The sequence below is a fragment of the Atractosteus spatula genome, chromosome 21, assembly GCF_055471065.1.
Source record: "Atractosteus spatula isolate fAtrSpa1 chromosome 21, fAtrSpa1.hap1, whole genome shotgun sequence".
In the NCBI taxonomy this organism is placed as follows: Eukaryota; Metazoa; Chordata; class Actinopteri; order Semionotiformes; family Lepisosteidae; genus Atractosteus; species Atractosteus spatula.
Genome location: NC_142726.1, coordinates 8,705,141 through 8,722,526, shown reverse-complemented (window position 1 = coordinate 8,722,526; position 17,386 = coordinate 8,705,141). Strand labels below are relative to the sequence as shown.

At 43.6% G+C, this 17,386-nt stretch overlaps 1 protein-coding gene across 1 annotated transcript in view; it reads left to right on the top strand.

The window, feature by feature from the left end:
- Positions 1 to 1,761: 1,761 nt before the first annotated feature.
- Positions 1,762 to 17,386, top strand: part of acsf3 (acyl-CoA synthetase family member 3) — a 32,157-nt gene continuing 16,532 nt past the window's right edge. The window contains exons 1-7 of the mRNA XM_088939128.1: positions 1,762 to 1,815; positions 3,351 to 4,122; positions 6,031 to 6,186; positions 11,047 to 11,201; positions 11,753 to 11,898; positions 14,750 to 14,847; positions 15,483 to 15,609. Coding sequence (XP_088795254.1) covers positions 3,430 to 4,122; positions 6,031 to 6,186; positions 11,047 to 11,201; positions 11,753 to 11,898; positions 14,750 to 14,847; positions 15,483 to 15,609 — 1,375 coding nt within the window. The 5' untranslated portion in view covers positions 1,762 to 1,815; positions 3,351 to 3,429. The remainder of the gene's footprint in view (positions 1,816 to 3,350; positions 4,123 to 6,030; positions 6,187 to 11,046; positions 11,202 to 11,752; positions 11,899 to 14,749; positions 14,848 to 15,482; positions 15,610 to 17,386) is intronic.

Genomic DNA, 17,386 nt, shown 5'->3' with positions numbered 1-17,386 from the left:
AGTGCTGGCGCCCGCTGCCGGCCAGAGAGCCAGCACTGCTTTTAAGTGGCGTGAGGCAGAACTGGCTGCCAGCCCTGAAACCTGACCTCTGTTCATGCTGGCACTGGGTCTCCCACAATGCAACTGCGCTTCGCTCCCTGCTGCTTCAGAGGAGCTCAAAACCTATCACTGACCTGGGTAAGGCAAGCAGAACCTTCTGCCCGCTGTAGAACACGAAGTCCGGCCTGCAGACTGTATTTGTTTGGTAATTTTTCCATTACACAACAAAATGTGTGAAAAAGACGATTTTCTTGCATTTCCTGCAGACCTCCGGAATAAACGTTTCAACGTCCGAGATATTAATAAAAAACATGAAATCCAAGTTTAGACTTGTGTGATCCTAGTAGCGTAAAGATGAGGAGGAAAAGTCTTCATGGCTATGATTTTACAATGCCCGTTTCTGAGCCAAAAAAAAACAACCTTCAATACTTTGGCTGAAACTGAGTCAGGGAGTGATCCAGCTCTGGCTCATGGAGGTAGCTTTCCTTGATGATACTGTTCGTCTACTGGAGGGGATTCACTGAGGCTCAGTACCCAGTTTTCAGGAACATGCCATTCTCATTTCTAGCGTAGGGGTCTGGGGAACGGAAAACTTTTTGAACGAGTGCCATGTCTGAACAATCCTGTCTGAAGCACGCGAGTGCCAGCTGGTGGCTGTGTGTGCCCGCGCTGTGTTGGGGAGCCAGAGCGAGCTGGCAGGCTGGAGTCCTGGTAAGAAGACTTGGCCCTGACTCTGTTTCCCCATTAGCCTTGATTTTTTTACACTACAGGGCCTGTGAGCCCCACTCCCCAATGGCCAAAGTCTTCTCACCAGATATTCCACCTGCCTTGAAAACTACAGGTAATAAACATAAGTGGGAAACCACAAAGCACAAAACTTTACTGTGAGACCTGAGTTTGGCTTATTTTTAATTATGCGTGTACCCTGAAACCATACTAATGAAATTTGGCTGTCATCGGTCCTGCTATAATGGAGGGGTCTGTAATACAGGACACTCTTCACAGTACAAAAAGAATGGGTTTGTATTCCGAGGACTGATCATGGAACATTTACTGAATCAAGAGGGAAGACACACAATCAGCATCAGGGTTCCTTTTCAAGCAGCACCAGCACCGAAGCTGTGATCCTCAGTCAACATGTCTGTTAGGTTGGTCAAGAGACGTGTTAGACTGCAGACTCTAAAAGAAGGGTCTGCACTCCCAGGTTAGCCAAAGCAATGATATCAATAGAAGTGTATCAAAAACAGAGTGAAAGCAGACATGAAGAAATGCAACATTGATATTAATTACTGGGGGGTGGGGCGGGGTTGGGCGTATAGCACTTTGAGACCCCAAGATGTTGTAGAGAGATCACCATGACCGGATGGCACAGTACACAACCAGATATCTCAGGCCCCAGCAACCTGGGAAGGAGTGTCCGATTCCTGTGTTAGTCTGAATAGTCACCCGTTGGGTTGACAAATCCCGTGGAAACTTGTAAATGTAGACTTCTTACATTTACAGGTGCAAGACATATTCATTACAAAACGCAATAAAATACTCACTTCTTTGCATTATTTTTGTAAAAATACAACAGCTGTGCCCCTGTAACCCAGGGCAACATAGAAAAGATGTAAGCATCCCTTTATCTTAGTCATGAATTCCAGTTATTTCCTTGTAAAAAATGTAGCAGTCACGATCTCCCGTTGTAAGAACTTTATTTACGGTAGCAAAGTTTCCGCCCGGATTGTATTTACCGTGCACAGGAGAATTCGTTGTTGCAAGGACTTTGAATGGGTAAGGTGAAAATAAGTAAAATGACTTTGGGTTATTGTTATTTGTTTGTAATATCTGTAAAGAGGATATTAAGCATTGTAATAAAGCTTCAATTTTCAAACCAGAAGCATTGAAAACTTTCCCCAACTACAGAAAGATAAAGTCTGATATTGTGATTTGGGCTGGCTCTAACCTGCACTGTTCTGAGAGGTGCACGTTGGAGAACATAGTCTCTAAAAAGTACTTTTCTAGCCTAGAGACGTTATCTTCGGGAATACGAAGGATCGCTCGTTTATAAGAACAGATTATTGTTTTATCGCCTAGGCTTCTTTGAGGGAATAGCAGAGAATCGCAGTCAGTGCTGACGAATGTTTTGTGTTAATCACGCTCTAAAATAGAGTCGGTTATTACTACCGTTGTTTAAATATCGTGGCAGTCATACTCCTGGGGGTGAGTAGGCACCACTAAGTGGACTAATTTGATATGCAGGCATACGTGTGGATGTGAAGGTATATTTGAACTACTGTAGGCTCACAGGACACCAGACTGCAGAGTGGAACAGTGGTCTGGGCTCTGGAATTGTAACTGAAAGATTGTGGGGCCCACAACATTTGTACCTTGGGGAAAAGGTACTTCACTCCGTTTGTTGCAGTAAAGTGCAACAGCTCTGTAACTGGATACAAATGCTCGTAAGTTTCAGATATTAAGTGTAAGGCTAATTAATTAATAATTTCCTCGACTCTGCCCCCAGTGCTCTGGGGCTTTGTTAATTAGAGCGTACTTGTTTTCTTCTCGAGAAAGGAATGTGGTGTTTTTCTCAGAAAGTGCCGAGTGCGGAACTGAAGGTATCCACTGAATAGCAGCAGGTGATACTGTCAGTGACAGCGGGATTCATAGCATGAGCAGGTGCGCCTGCCTTTCGCTGTCTGGGGCAGCCCGGCTCCCTCCGTCTTTGTCTTTTCCTTGCACAGCCCTGAGAGGATGTGCCAGCCTGGAGACTCAGTCACAGCGGAACACAATGGGCTTGCCTCCATCTTTGCACAACAAAAAGTGTCTTGCTCTGCTTTGTCCAGCAGTGAGTTAAAACAGAGTTGCCAAAATGTTCCTCATTAGGCCGTCGGTGAAATTAACTTTTCGGCCTCTGGAAAATAAAAACAGGCTAATGGGGGGGGAAAATCAGCAGTAGTAGAAACTGTAAGAACAATTGCCAGGCTTACACTAATATTGGCAGAGTCAGATATAAGTAATGGAATGATATTCCATACGAAATTCTATGCAAGTAAATTGAAGTGCTGAATGAATGTAGAGGCTCTAGACAGCTGTTAGTTACCACGCTGCTCTTTGCATGAGTAGTACATGAAACATGGTCATTAATGTTCTCAAGAAGGTGTTTATATTTTAAGCACAAGGTAAATGTCATTGCAGCTGCTGCGGTCAAACTCCAAGGGTAGTTGAAAATGTACTCTGTAAGCAGGGGAGCAAATTGTAGAGAAATTAATTCATGTTCAGTTGCACTCAATCAAATGTTTTGTTTTTCTTTTCCATTTAATTTTCAGTTCTGAAACAAAAAAAATTATGCGCATCAGAAAGGCGTCTGAATGAGGTCACCAAGGAGTCACACCGGCCACCCGAACAATGTTTCTGCTGTCTGTGAGTCGGACTGTGCACAGGACTGTAAGTCTCGCACTCACACAACATGCGAGACGGAAGGGCCTCCTGAGAGTGCTGCTGGGCAGTGGGCTGGGAAGGGCATACCTGCACGGAGGGAGACTGGCATGGAATGGCGGAGTATCCCCAGTATTCACCCAAGCTCCACGCTTTGGGGACAGGCTGGCTATAGTGGATGTCAGTGGGAGGCACAGCTACCAGGATCTGTACAGCAGCAGCTTGGGTCTGTCCAGGCGGATTGCAGAAGTGCTGGATTGCGGTTCTGGTGACCTACGGGGGAAGCGCATCTCTTTTCTGTGTGCCAATGATGCCTCATACGTGGTGGCGCTGTGGGCGGCCTGGATGTGTGGTGCCATCGCTGTACCTCTATACAGAAAACACCCCTTGTCTGAGCTAGAGTACATAGTTACAGACTCACAGAGCTCTCTGCTTGTAGCGGGACATCCTTTCTCAGAGACACTGCGCCCCCTGGCAGAGAAGCTGGGCCTCCCCTGTGTGCAGCTTCCCCTCTCTTCCAGCCTAAACTCCCTTAAGCCTCTACAGGAGTCCAGTCCGGTCACCGGAGACTGGGCAGAAAGACCAGCCATGATCATCTATACTAGTGGCACTACTGGCAGACCCAAGGGAGTCCTAAACACTCATCGCAACCTGCAGGCAATGGTAAGGAATATGGTGGGGGAGGCCTTTGGGTTCTGATTGTGACTGCTCACTATGAATAGAGAAACCGATTTCGTTCCTTTTACAGCTCAAGAGTTTACTGCGTTTTGGAAAAGCCAAGCTGCGTAAAGTTTCAGTTTTGTCTGGAAGCTAGCCTCCCAGCTCGTTGTCCATGCGTTACTAACCTCCTCGACCTGAGTGATGTGAAATCTGGCCTTGTGCCTGTGGGCCGAAGCTTTCTGCTGTTGCAGCTGTGTTGAAAAAAGTCAGGTCACGTATTTGGCAACTTCCATCCTGTTTCCACTTTGCCTTTTCTCACAAAGTCTGGAATGGGTTGTAGCAGTTTAATTGTAATCTCACCTTTCATCTAATAAGATCTTCTAAACTTTTAGTCATGGCTTGGAAGGACAGCACTGAAATGGACCTTTTTAAAACCAGGTGGGTAGCTGCGTCAGCATGCGTAGGCTGCAAAGGAACAACCTTTGTTCTCCCGCTACTTTACCTTTGCCTACTGCCCTGTCTCTCTCACACCTGAAAAAGGCTCCACGGCCAAAACGTTGTGTTCTCTTTCTTCTTTTTTTCAGCATGGAATAAACCTATTACTTGTTCCTTTTTAAAACCATTTAATAATGTCTAGTGGCTTTTGACTCAGGGTTGCATAATATTCTTTACCTTCTTGATTTAAATGTAGCTTTTGCCTGGATACTTTAATTTGTACTTTTTAGTATTTTTGTGCTGCCTCTTGAAATCATTAGTTATAGTATTATGGACTTGAGTTTCAAGGCTATGCTGATAAAACTCAGTTTTGTGTGTTTTGCTCAGTTCCTGCACCTTACAGCTTTCTGTCAGAAAATAAGATTTGTATGCATCAAGACTTTTGTTAGTTAAACTTAAATCAGCTTCACAAAGTTGCAGACTTTAGTATTGTTTAAGAGCCTACGTTCACCTCTGTAACTCAATTAAGACCATCGCTCAGCTTGTACATGCTGTGATTTAATCACAATTACTGAGGTAGTTTCCATGATACTCAATATGATTATTAAGTCCAGAATTCAGCTGCCCTTGTGCTAATTAAAAACATGCTGCATTGGCACGTAACTTCCATTTTCTGTAAATGGCTCTGGCTACCTGTGAAATTTAGAATGGAGTTTAAAGTTTTTTTTTCTTAAATGTAAGACACTGAATGACCTTACTCCAAATTATTTTGAGGACATGAGTGTAGTTCCTTAATCTGACATGATCTGATTCCAGACTTCTCACTCTGGTGAAGGTAAAGAGCCTTAATGAGCAGCTCACTCCCCAAATTCATTAGAGACTCTGCAGTTGCCAACATTTACAAAACTTTCTGAAAGATCTATTTTTTTACTAGCTTTATTTCATAATTCGGTATTACTCATGATTTCACTAAGTCCGTGTCCTGTTCTTTTTTCTTTCAATTTGATTTTGGTTTTATTGTGTGTGCTGTAGTATAGTGGTTTTGAAATCAAATAAGTTGCATTATTATTATATCCTTCCTACTAATATATGTAATACATTTCTTTTAGTTTCAGCATTGTAATTAAACATGCCTTCTTGGAATTTCTGAACATGTTGCATACCAATACTAGACTCAATTAAAAAGCTGTATGTAATTCACTAAAAGAATGTGATGTAGGTTCAACCAGATATTTTCTAGCTTTTGTTCCACCTTACTTCTCAGTTTATTATTCATATTTAATATCTTAAAACATTTCCTTGGGTCTTTTTTTTTGCACGTCGTATATAAATACTTGCTTCTTTTAAATGAGCAATGGCAGGGCTTCCCATGAATGGGGAGTTTAGTTTGGAAGACCATGTGACCTTCCAGGACGAGAGCTTGCAGCTCTTCCCCGGCTGCTGTTCCCATCAGTGATGGCGCTGTCTCCCCGGCAGGTGCAGTGCCTGGTGTCCGAGTGGGCGTGGTCGAAGGATGATGTCATTCTGCACACTCTGCCCCTGCATCACGTCCATGGCATCGTCAACAAGCTGCTGTGCCCGTTGTGGGCGGGGGCCACCTGCGTCATGCTCCCGGAATTCCAGCCGCAGAAGGTACTTCATTTAAACCCTTTCCTTTCTGTGAATCCACTGCACAGTTGGAACTAGGCAACAGCATGCACACCAATGTACCTAAATGGTAGTTGGAAACACTTATTATTCACAAAATATTATTATTAATAATAATAATAATAATAATAATAATATTATTATTATTGGAGCTGTGATAGCTCAGACAGCAAGGGTGTCTAGCTCCTGACTGGAAGGTCCCGGGTTCAATCCCTGGTAGCGACATGCAATGTAGCGTGCTCTAATTCTTGCGGACAACTCCCAGGTCCACTCAGCCTGCTTTCCAAATGAGTACCAGGGGTTAATCCTTCCGGGGGCGATAGGCTGGCCGGAGCGTGATGCTGACCACATCACCTCCACCTCCAGTGTCGGATGGTCAAGAAAAATGATGGCCCTTGCCCCCCGTTCCCCATGATGGCCTGAAAAGGGACTGACCTACCTGTTATTAGTAGTGGTAGTATTGTGGGATGATTAGGTTTTGGTATGTTCTGTGAGGTGTTTGCACTGTTTGCTAGGTTAATGGGTTTTCTCTGGTTCTCTGGTTTCCTGTCACAGATGAAAGACATGCTGCCCTGGTTAAATCGGATCACCACATTGTGCGTATTATGAACACAAAGCCTACCAGGTTACTCTCCGGCTGCTCCGACCTTCTAAGAATAAAGTAGCTAATGAAAATGAATGGATTTTGCTCTTGTACATGACCCCCTTGTATTGTTAATATTGCAGAAGCTGTGCCGTCGCTGCCATTTTTAAAGGCAGCTGTAAGCTTTGTAATTATTTATTCTATAAAGTTTTCACTATTAATCATCATTGTAGTACGCTCCACTGGGCAGCTGTTTTATTCACTCCTGCGAAAGCAAGCTACGGCTCGGGTTGTCAACCTTAGCAGCGTGTGTGGAGGAGAAAGCTGTAAAGACCTGAAACAATGAAGTTGTGTAGGGTGTTGATGTTCAACCTTATCGGTTACTTGTCAGTTGTTTGAGCTAATTGTGGCTGCTCTCCAAGCCGCCAGAACCACACGCATCAATACAGCACTCTGAGCTGACAGCCCAGCTCTTTCTGGAGAAACGAGACGGGCCCGGGTCAGTGGCGAGACGGCAGCGCAGGTTAGATCGCAGAGACAGCCTGTAGAATTTTCTTTCCCTTTGTCACGCTAAGCGTTTGAGTCCCTGTGATGGATTGCCTGGTGTGACTCTGTATCTGACCACGCCAACTCACTGGAAGGGGTTTAGAATCGAATCAATCGATGGGCTGACATTGAGAAATGAGTGTGTAAGACTGGAGGGGGGAGGGGAGCGTTGCTGGGGTCCAGGAGAATTCGCCAAGGGCATGATTGACAGGTAAGGGCTGCAAAGGACAGGAGGCAGGGAAAGGAACACGGAACTATTACAATACTCTAAGCAATATCAGCTTACCCGTAGTTTCTCTTACGATTCTCAGTGTTAATGAATGATAATAAGATACATTTATGACTTCTCATAATAATGGGCTTTTTGTGAAATAGTCCTTGCCTTACTCCCTTTCAGAAGGCTGCTTAATATCAGTCATAAAATCTTCAGTGAAAAGCTTTCTCACCACGTTAAGCATACAGCATATTCACTGACTCGTCAGCTGTGTCATCATGGATAGATATTGATGGATTGCGCTTTAGTCAATCGTTTTAAACCTATTTTCTTATATTCCTGGGCTGCTGTTTTTTTTTAAATAAGAAATGTGGTCTTTGAGCTCATAAGATTGTGTTTTTTATTTTTATACTTGGTTTCATCATAATATAAAGCGTTCGCCAACTCACCTGCTGCTTCATGGGGGTTTCGTGGAGGAAAGAGGGTTTTCCAGGGTGGCTGCCCTGATTCATTCTCTGGAGGTGCGTGTACATGAGGCGGGATGAGATGCGACCGTGCTTGTGTGTGAAGCGGGTGGCCTGGTTCCAGAGGTGTGCTTCTGTCCCGGTGTGGAGGCTGTGCGAGTGGGCACTGGGCTGGGTACTTAACAGTCTGCAGGCTTCAGTGGGTCTGGTTGCGAGGGCTCCCAGGTGAGACTAGCCCTTTGAAGGATGTAAATTGCCGTTTTTTCTCTCTCCAGAGTGCCTCCTCTGGGAAGCTCTCAAGTGGTTTGATAGACACGGCCTGAAAAGCACGAGAGCGGAGGGTAAATAACACTTCATCTCTGAACTCTTGTGTTTAGTGTCGGGGGTGTTCTCCGTTTCCTAGAGCGCTCATGATGTGCAGTAGTTTATAGACTGGTGTGCGCAAACACAAAAACGCACATTAAAACATCAACAAGTGTGACCCTTGTTCTGTATTCACTGTAGTGTTTTATTTTCAGGTGGTAAATACAGTAGAGACATTTTCTGATTTATTCTTCATTATACCTATAGGCTTTCCCAGTTTGTTCCTAAATTATTCAGTTTCAGTAATTTTAAATACCCTTACAGCATGTATCTCTCCCAGTGACATTCTTAGATTTCTGGTTTTCCTAGTCCAGTGCATAGACTGACTGATGATTTTATTAAACTACTTAAGACCTGATTGAATCTTGTTTTTGCTTTTAAAAAGGGTTTTCTGTGGAATACCTAAGACATCTCCATCCTCATTTTGGGGAAAAAAGCATCAGACAAAGGCACTTGTTAAAATATGCACATCTCATAGTGTGTGTGTTGCACACTTTACGAAGAGCACATGTTCTTCATTGTAGTCTAGAACAAATCTGTTGTAAAACATGTACTTTATGTTAAATGAAGCACATGTGATTTTATTAATATGTGGACAATGAAGCATTCTGGTATACAGAGAAGCAGCCTGATCTGCTGTATACAGGGGCAGCTGGGTGTGCTGCCTGCCACACATCACCCAAATAGAAACACTCTAAACACATTTTCTCCTTTTCTCAGTCTTCTTTGAAGACATCAGTGTCCGAACTGCCATGCAATCATACTGGAATCTAATAAATGTACTAAAGCCATACTAGAGCGCAGGGTAATTTTTTATAAGGATCTGGTTAAGAAATTCCGATTTGGATTGGTAGCCCAAATTCAAAGGAACACAGTACTCAAAACTGCTCACAGAAAACAGTTCTAGCACTTGGTACAGACATACATTTTTTTTGTTAGTTCTTGTTCTGCAGATCTGTAGGCAAATACAACCTAAATTAAAGGTAAATTAAAAGGTAGACAAAGGGATGGGCTCACAAATAAATATTTGGGATTTATGGTGCTAACACTCAATTTGCCAGTGTCAGTATGACAAATTCCAAATACCAGCTGAGGACTGGGCTCATTTCAAACAGCTTCCAGCTTTTTCCTTTCACCCTCTCCAACCAGTGGAATGGCAACAAGAAGGCCCTTTAGTGTTGTCTTTTAGGAGTGATTTTTTATTGTTGTTTCCTTTAAATGGCAAACGTGCATAGAAATGTAATGCTACAGTGAACAATGCATTAACCCTGGATACAAGGCAGGATTCTCCATGCCCTGATCCCTTTGGAAAGGCGGGGAGCCGGCAGTGCATGTAGTGTTGGTTTCCCTGCACAGACATTCGCCCAGGCAGAGCCCCTGAGAAGGAAAGGGCCGGTTTTAGGATTGGGGTGACAATAAGACATTAGATGGTGCTATGCTGAAAACTAACTATAAAGGGAGGATGAGAAGGCATGTGTAGAGAGGTAGAGGAAGAGAGCAGTTCACGGGAAGCTGCAGACGACGATGAGACATGTTTAAGAAATAGTGGGCAGGGGGGGGAGTGTTAGAGGCGGAGGGGGAGAAGACTGATGAGAAGAGAGGCAGCGAAGCGGGGAATAATGAAATGGAGAGAGAAAGAAGTGGGCCGGGGGAGACGCGTGTCTTCTCCCGGGGGGGACCGCGAGAAGGAGAATCTGTCGTTCACCTTCAATTAATTCACGCTTTTCTCCCAGCGTGCGCAGGCTGTGCACTGAGCCGCGCACCGGGCGTGTGGAAGGGAGAGGGTTGGTGTTCGCGCGCGACTGTGCGGACGTCTGTGTGTGTGACTCAGTGTTCTGGCACAAAAGCTCAAAAGAATGTACTGCCGAAAAAAAAAAAAGAAACTTCAATTCTGAAATATAGGTGTTGTGATGATGACATGACCGCACGTCGTGATTCTGTGTTTACTTACTGTGATTCTAAGATCCTACCATGCTAAAAAGGTGGTAGAATGAGCTCAGCAGAGTTCTGCATATTCTTTTAAGTGTGTTTTCATCATGATAAATACCATATCCCCTTTGTGCCCATGCGTAATTCCTTATCTTTTTGCTTTTAATGTTAATGATGTATTTACATCCTTTCTATTACTGTATTTTTTTAACACGACTGAGCGGGTAAGCACATTCTTAAATACCACAAGTATTTTTTTTTTCATTTTTATATTGAAATCGACACTTGGAGGAAGGGGAGAGGGGCAATCATAAGGAAGTTTTGAGAGCAGTACAGCACTGACAGAACGGATGTTGTCAAAACCACCAGAAATACTTTTAAAATACTAATACTCTTGAAAATCCAAGCTTATTTACATGCACAGAAAAGAATGAAGAAATTTAGACTGTAACATAGAAATCAAATGTGCTCTGTGTAGTTGCAAAAAGACATGCTTCTGTGAAGAAATCCTTCTTAGTCTACAGTGAATTCAAATTGAATTGAGATGCTCAAGGAAGATAAGGCGGCAGCTCAAAGCATTGATGGCCTGATTTGGTATTCACACTTCACACAGGAACACAGAGTTCAGCAGGTTAGTTAGGTATTATTACAGAATTGAGGTCTTTTCACGGCACACTTCCTGATGCAGGTTCTTCCCAGTCATCATGCCTTGTACCTGTTTGTGCTCCTCGTGTCCTCTCTGCCAGGTGTGGGAGCACCTCCTGAGCTCCCAGGATCCTCGTGTCAATGTCTTCATGGCCGTGCCCACCATCTACTCCAGACTGATCGAGTACTACGACCGCCACTTCACCCAGCATCACGTGCAGGACTTTGTGAGGGCAGTCTGTAAGGAAAGAATCAGGTAGTGGTTTTTTTTGTCTCTGCTACAGTATACTACAATAGACTAGTAATGTATTGTACTATCTGTGCATACCCAGTATTAATGCTGAAGGACAGAATCCATTGATTTAACACTCTGCCCACATCTCTCTGAACTGAACAGGCAGTGCCTGGGCTCACCCGTACAATGTGACAGCACTTTTAACGTATTTTTTTATCAACTTGTCTCATACCAATGAAATAATTCTTACTACCCCGATATTTCTGTAGGCGTTTAATATGCAATTATACAACTTTGTTTTAATTTGTTGATTGTTGAGGGGATGTTGTGTACTGAGACATTCTAGGTTTTGGGCATGCAATGAGTAGTCTCAAGGGGAAAGTAAGTGCATCACTCTACAGTTAAGGGTAGATAATCACTGAAAAATGTAGCAGGGAAATAAATGTGTTACTGTAAAAGGAAGTGTGTTATCAGCCTGGTGCCAGGAGTGTTTTGAAATGCAGAGGGGCAGCTAGTGCTCAAGTGATCTTGCCCTTTGAGAGCCTCGCAGTGACCTTCTGCCTCTCTTTCAGGCTCATGGTGTCCGGGTCGGCAGCCCTGCCCCAGCCTGTGCTCGAGAGGTGGGAGCAGATCACAGGGCACACCCTGCTGGAGAGGTACGGAATGACAGAAATCGGCATGGCGCTGTCCAACCCGCTGAAGGGACCACGCATACCTGGTATTGTTCCTGTCAGACTGTGTGCTGTAACGCGGTTTGATGTCCTGTGCTGTTTTTTTGCTGTTTATAATTCCATTGTTTTTTCTTCTCCTGCTTTAATTGGCATGTTGTTTACCAGTTTCTGGAAGCTATTATTGGCTTGCTTTTCTGTGCTGTGATGAATGTATTAATTATATGTGGTAGGGCTTTAAAGCAGCAAAAGAATACCAAAAAGAATTTGATGCCATTATCCACTAGTTCATTTTAAAGATAACTAATTGTTGATTGTTTCTTCACTGTGAAAAACTAGGTTTGTTTTGAATCCTCCAGTCTTTTTAAAATAAGCTCAGCAATCCTTTTATTGACGTTTCTCTAGCTGTCGGTGAACTGCCTGTGGTACTGAAGGAGAGGCTTTCTTATTAAAGTAGGTTAAACCAGATCAATAGTACCACGGTGCTTTGAGAAAAGAAGGGATAGCTTAGTTACTGCACCTCACTGAACCAAAACTGCAACCCAAGTGGAAAACTAGGCATTCGCAAGAAGGCTTAGAGGGTTTTTTTTTGTTGTTGATAATTGTAATATCAGAGCTGAAAGAAAACAAGAATTCCTAAATGTTTTAGATCAGAACCACAGAAGATTTTTAAAATAGTTTTTTCTGTTGTTGTGTAAGATGGTGTGAATGATCGCTTGCACACTGCTGTCTCCGAGTTCAAACATGAGCTCATCTGCACTCGGTTGTAGGGGGGGACGGTGTTTGCGTATCTGTTCCGACGGTGTGAATAGAGGAAGGCAGCGCCTCTCTGTGCTTTGTGTTCGTGCCGGGAGGAGGCTTGTGTGTCCAGCGGTGTGTGTGGCCTCTGGCAGAGCTCCAGGGCGGCGGTGACCACCCCTGGGCTGCTCAAGACCAGGGCCCCCGCCGAGAGAGCGCGATGTGAAGGGCTGTGAATAATTCATGAGGAGCGGGCGCGGCGCACTGCGTTCCGCCTGGCTGGGCTCATTCAGCGGCGGTGCCATCGCTGCTGCCACCTTAATTGGCGGTTTAGATGGGCATGCTGATGAAGCCTTGTTAATGGCCGTCTGCGCAGTCAGGGGACTCATTGTGTCTTTGACAAGGCTGTCGCCGAGGGGCCCTCCTGCATTCCTCTACTCGCGCAGCTTCCTACGGTCACACCGCCGCGCACACACAGCCGCCCCAGAGACCGCGCACAACCGCGGGGCTGCTAACAGGAACACCACTGAAGTGCATTTATTTACAGCAGCTAGTTTACTCTAAGTAACGTCGAAGTTGAATTTCTGGTGAAGCGTTTTTATTTCTCCTGCGAAAATTATGCTGACGGAGCCTCATTTACTTTGTTATTTTTAGACTGTCAGTCAACGCTCAGTACAGATGCTTTAATTTCCCTTACGGCCTTTTTTCCCCTCCATTCAGTTAACAGAGAGAGCTAAGCTATTTTTTTTCTTAAAGAAAGAATTGTATTAAAGTCGTTCATACTGGACCCTAAATTAAATAACTGGATATTTTAACATTCCCTGTTGTTTGAAGTCATCTTTATTTTCAGGTCTAATTCATTTGTGGAATTTGCTTATTAATCTGAATTCCCCAGAACCTTACTAACTTCAGTCTCATATTCATCAAAACTGTCCTGCAGTTTTCTGTCGGACAGAGCACCACAAGCAGTGGTTTGCTGGTATTTATTTAATTTAATTATGAATCCCATCTTATTACCATGTTTTGTCATTGTGCCTAAGTAGATTTTAAGATAGAAATACACATTCCTCGTGAAACACAATGGAATAAAAACAAACATTTTTCACCATAAGTGAACAACCTGGGAAAAGAGCTGAAGTCTTAAAAGTGAGATATGTCAAAGGGCAGAAAGCGTTAAACAAAGAAGCCAAGCGTCTTAAGTCCTCATATGAAAGAGCTTCAGCGCTCTTTTTCGCTGACCCTCTTTCTATTGATTTTAAGAAATGTTTTCTGAAAATTGGCAGCATGTTCAGCTTTAATACAGCCCTCCCTTCTACATCGGTGAGCAGATACAGGAGTCCTTCGCTGCACAGTGTTGCTTTTTCAGAAATCATTTAGCCTACAGTTTGAATAACAAAGCACAGCACTGCATGGGTTGCTGCAGATCAACATGACTAAGACAGCTGCCCTAAAGCACTGCACCTTTGGAGACTCATCACAACGAATTATATATTAACGATTTCAAAGTTCAGCTTTACGGTGTGAGCTGCATTGATAGTAGCATATACAGGGAAAAGAGATGTAATTGCCGTTTATACACTGGATTAGCTTACGGTCTACTGTATGTAAGTCAGTCTGTATTCTGGAGCTATCTAGTCTTCAGGTTTTTGTTTTACCCAAGCTATTTATAATTTAATTATGTCAGTTATTGGGATTAAATAATCATTTTTAGGTATTCAGTGATAATTTGGAGGCCCATAAACCATTCAGGACTGTAGTTCATCAGAAGCAAAACTGACTGTCCTGATTTATTCATTGTCTGTAATTACAGTGATGCATCTTCATGGCAGTGCCTTGAGAACAACACCAGTAACAAATGGGTTGTAGTAAGATTTGGACTTCCTTGTTCCTCATCTTAAAACCAACAGCCTATGATGTGTATTTCACTGTGGAAAGCGTTTTGCATGAAGTAGGGGTTTAAAAATGGTTCGAGTATAGTTGATGATCATTGCCTCTACATGTCAGAGGCCTTGCTGAGCTGAGCGTGTGATTCACGTGTGAGGTTTGTATTAGTTGAAGGTGATGTGACCAGTATCTGTGTGCATTGATCGAGCACACATCAGTGTGGGGTCCCCGAGCCGCGATCAGCTGTTGATTTGATCTTGGTGTGTGTTGATTGTGTAGGCTCTGTGGGTGTCCCTTTGCCTGGAGTCGAAGTGCGAATCCTCATGCACAACACCTCCAATGCCACCATCGCTGAAGGTAACTGCAGGCTGACTCAGGTGAGTGTTGTATCTCCAGTAAGAACTGGTGCTTGAAAATATCCAAATACCTTACTGCAGACAGTGCAAAGGGGACCTAAATAATGGCATTGAAACCACTGTATAAGAAAATGACATTTTGAAATTTCTTAAATTCCTAAATCTGTAGTGTGCAGCATACATACAGTAGTGATTCACAAAGTGTTTACATACAGTAGGTAGCTAATAAAAATTCCCATTGGAGCCAGTGCACAACATAAAATGTTCTAGACTGTCTTTAAGATTCGTCTAATAAATTGATTTGCTGAGACACCGTACAAGGGCGATGATTCGCAAAACCTTCTGGGGCAGGAAACCTCAAGTCAAATAACATCTAGCTGGGAAATCAAGTATTGGGATCAGCTGAAGGACTCGTTTCTTCTTCAACTCTTCTTCTTTCTGAGTCCAGGTATTTTTCAGATATCTTTACACAAGTAGTGTTAACAATTCTGATCATGTAGAGATGTTTTGTTTTTGCTAGTTGCAGTAAACAAAAGAGTGCAAGATCAAGCAGACGCATGAGTTTTGAGAGCAGAGCTCTGGTTGGAAGCTGCTGGGTATCTCCAGGTGCAGGGAGTCGGTCAGTGTGCTGTGTTGGTTTTCGTTCCTGGCTCCAGGTCAGGCCTGGTCTGGAAGGAAGGGAAGGAGAGCTGGTGGTCCGGGGCCCCTCAGTCTTTAAAGAGTACTGGAACCGTCCAGAGGAAACCAGGGACTCCTTCACTGCTGATGGCTGGTTCAAAACAGGTACCGTTACTGACAGTCTGTCCCCTGAGTTGTGCTTCATCGTATCGAAAATTAAACAAATTCTTCTGGTAACAAATGCTTCCATACCTATCTTCTTGATGGCAGCCATAAAGATTATTTTTGTGGGAAGTGACAGTTGGGGAATATGGACATACAAAATGCTCCTTGCTGCACTTTTTCACAGTAAGGTTTTTTTTACCTCTTCATATGCAGCTGAAAGTCTCCTGCTTTCTCTGCGCACATCTCGGAGACATTCCCCTATGAGTAGCCCTCGTGTTTGTTTATAAACAGATCCAGATTAGCTGTGAAACCTGATGATGTTTCCTCCCCGTTTGCCACAGATGAGTTCAATGTGCCAAGGTGCTGAAACAGTGTTACAACATATTAGAATGCTGTAATTTTTATATTTAAGTTCCAAGTGTTTGCCAAATACACTGCAATTAAAAGATTAGTCTGTTTTGGGGCTTGCTGATGTGCGTGCTGTATGTGTCTAGTTCTTAGCGTGCATTGTATGTCAAATAGTGAACGGTTTACTGTGTTAATAGCCTACAGTACACAGGCTATTCTGTGGGAAATAGAAGTTAAAAGGCTTCTGCCGTCTCTCAGAATAGAGGACATTTTCCGTTCTCCCCTTCTTAAATTGTTTTCAGTCCAGTCTTGTCACTGAGCTAAGCTGTCAGTATTCTTAGGCATTTTAAGTGTTCCCAGTGAAGTCCCCATGGAAGACTGGCTTTAAAAGCAAGGTTTGGGGAGATATGCAGAGCTTTGGATTGTCTGTAGCTCGACAGAGGAGAAAGGGAGGTTCGGGAATGCAGGATGGTGAGGTTTTAATTGGCTTTAAGGGGTGGAAGGACAGTGTTCCAGCACACTGCATGCTGCTGTCACACTCCATTAGCTGCACAGGCTGGATAATGAGAGAGTGCAATCAGCTCCCAGCAGACAAGTCCTGAAGCTACGGCCAGGCTGACACAGCCTTCTCGTCTCCCCCGGCACCACAGGCAACTCACTCCCACCTCTCCCTGCGTTTTTCATTTACTTCACTTTCCATCCTTCGGCAATCGCCTCCTATTACAACATGACAACCTACTTTTCAGTTTGTGCTTCGCTTAAAAAAACATACAGGAGATTTAACGTTACAGCTAAAACACTTTCCTTTTCATGTTGTTTTCTTCATCATGAATTCTAAATGTACAGCATGTCACAGTTCACTGTATCATGTATATTATAATATTTATATTATGTGGCTCAATTTTACATTAAGAGGATTTTTAAAGTTTTTTGTCTCTGGTTTTCATTCCTAAAGCATATTTGTTGCAGACTGGTTTAGAGCTATGGATGTCATCAGCTGTTTGTTTATACAGTACACTAAAATGTATTTTTTGGGGAGAAAATACACATTACAAGAGCATCAGCTGCATTTTTTTTTTGTTTCAGTGTTTCCAGTACTGGTATAGACGCACAGTTGATTCGCATTGACAGTTCCACGACGATAGAATTATATATGACCAGCACAACTCGGCATTGGTCAATACAGGTGTTAAATGTGTGTTTGTGCTACACAAGGAGACCCACTGCTAAGAAATCTGTAGCAGGAGATCAAGAGAGCGGTGCACCACTATGTTTGCCCAAGGCCCTCTTTCTCTGATTCTCCCACTATTAGTTTTATTAGATTCTGCGCCTAGTTGTGTAGGAGAAGGGGGGAATCATGGGAAAAGCTAATCCCATCTCGCACGTCTTCTCCGGCAAAGAAACAGTTGCAGTAACTGTCCAAACTCAG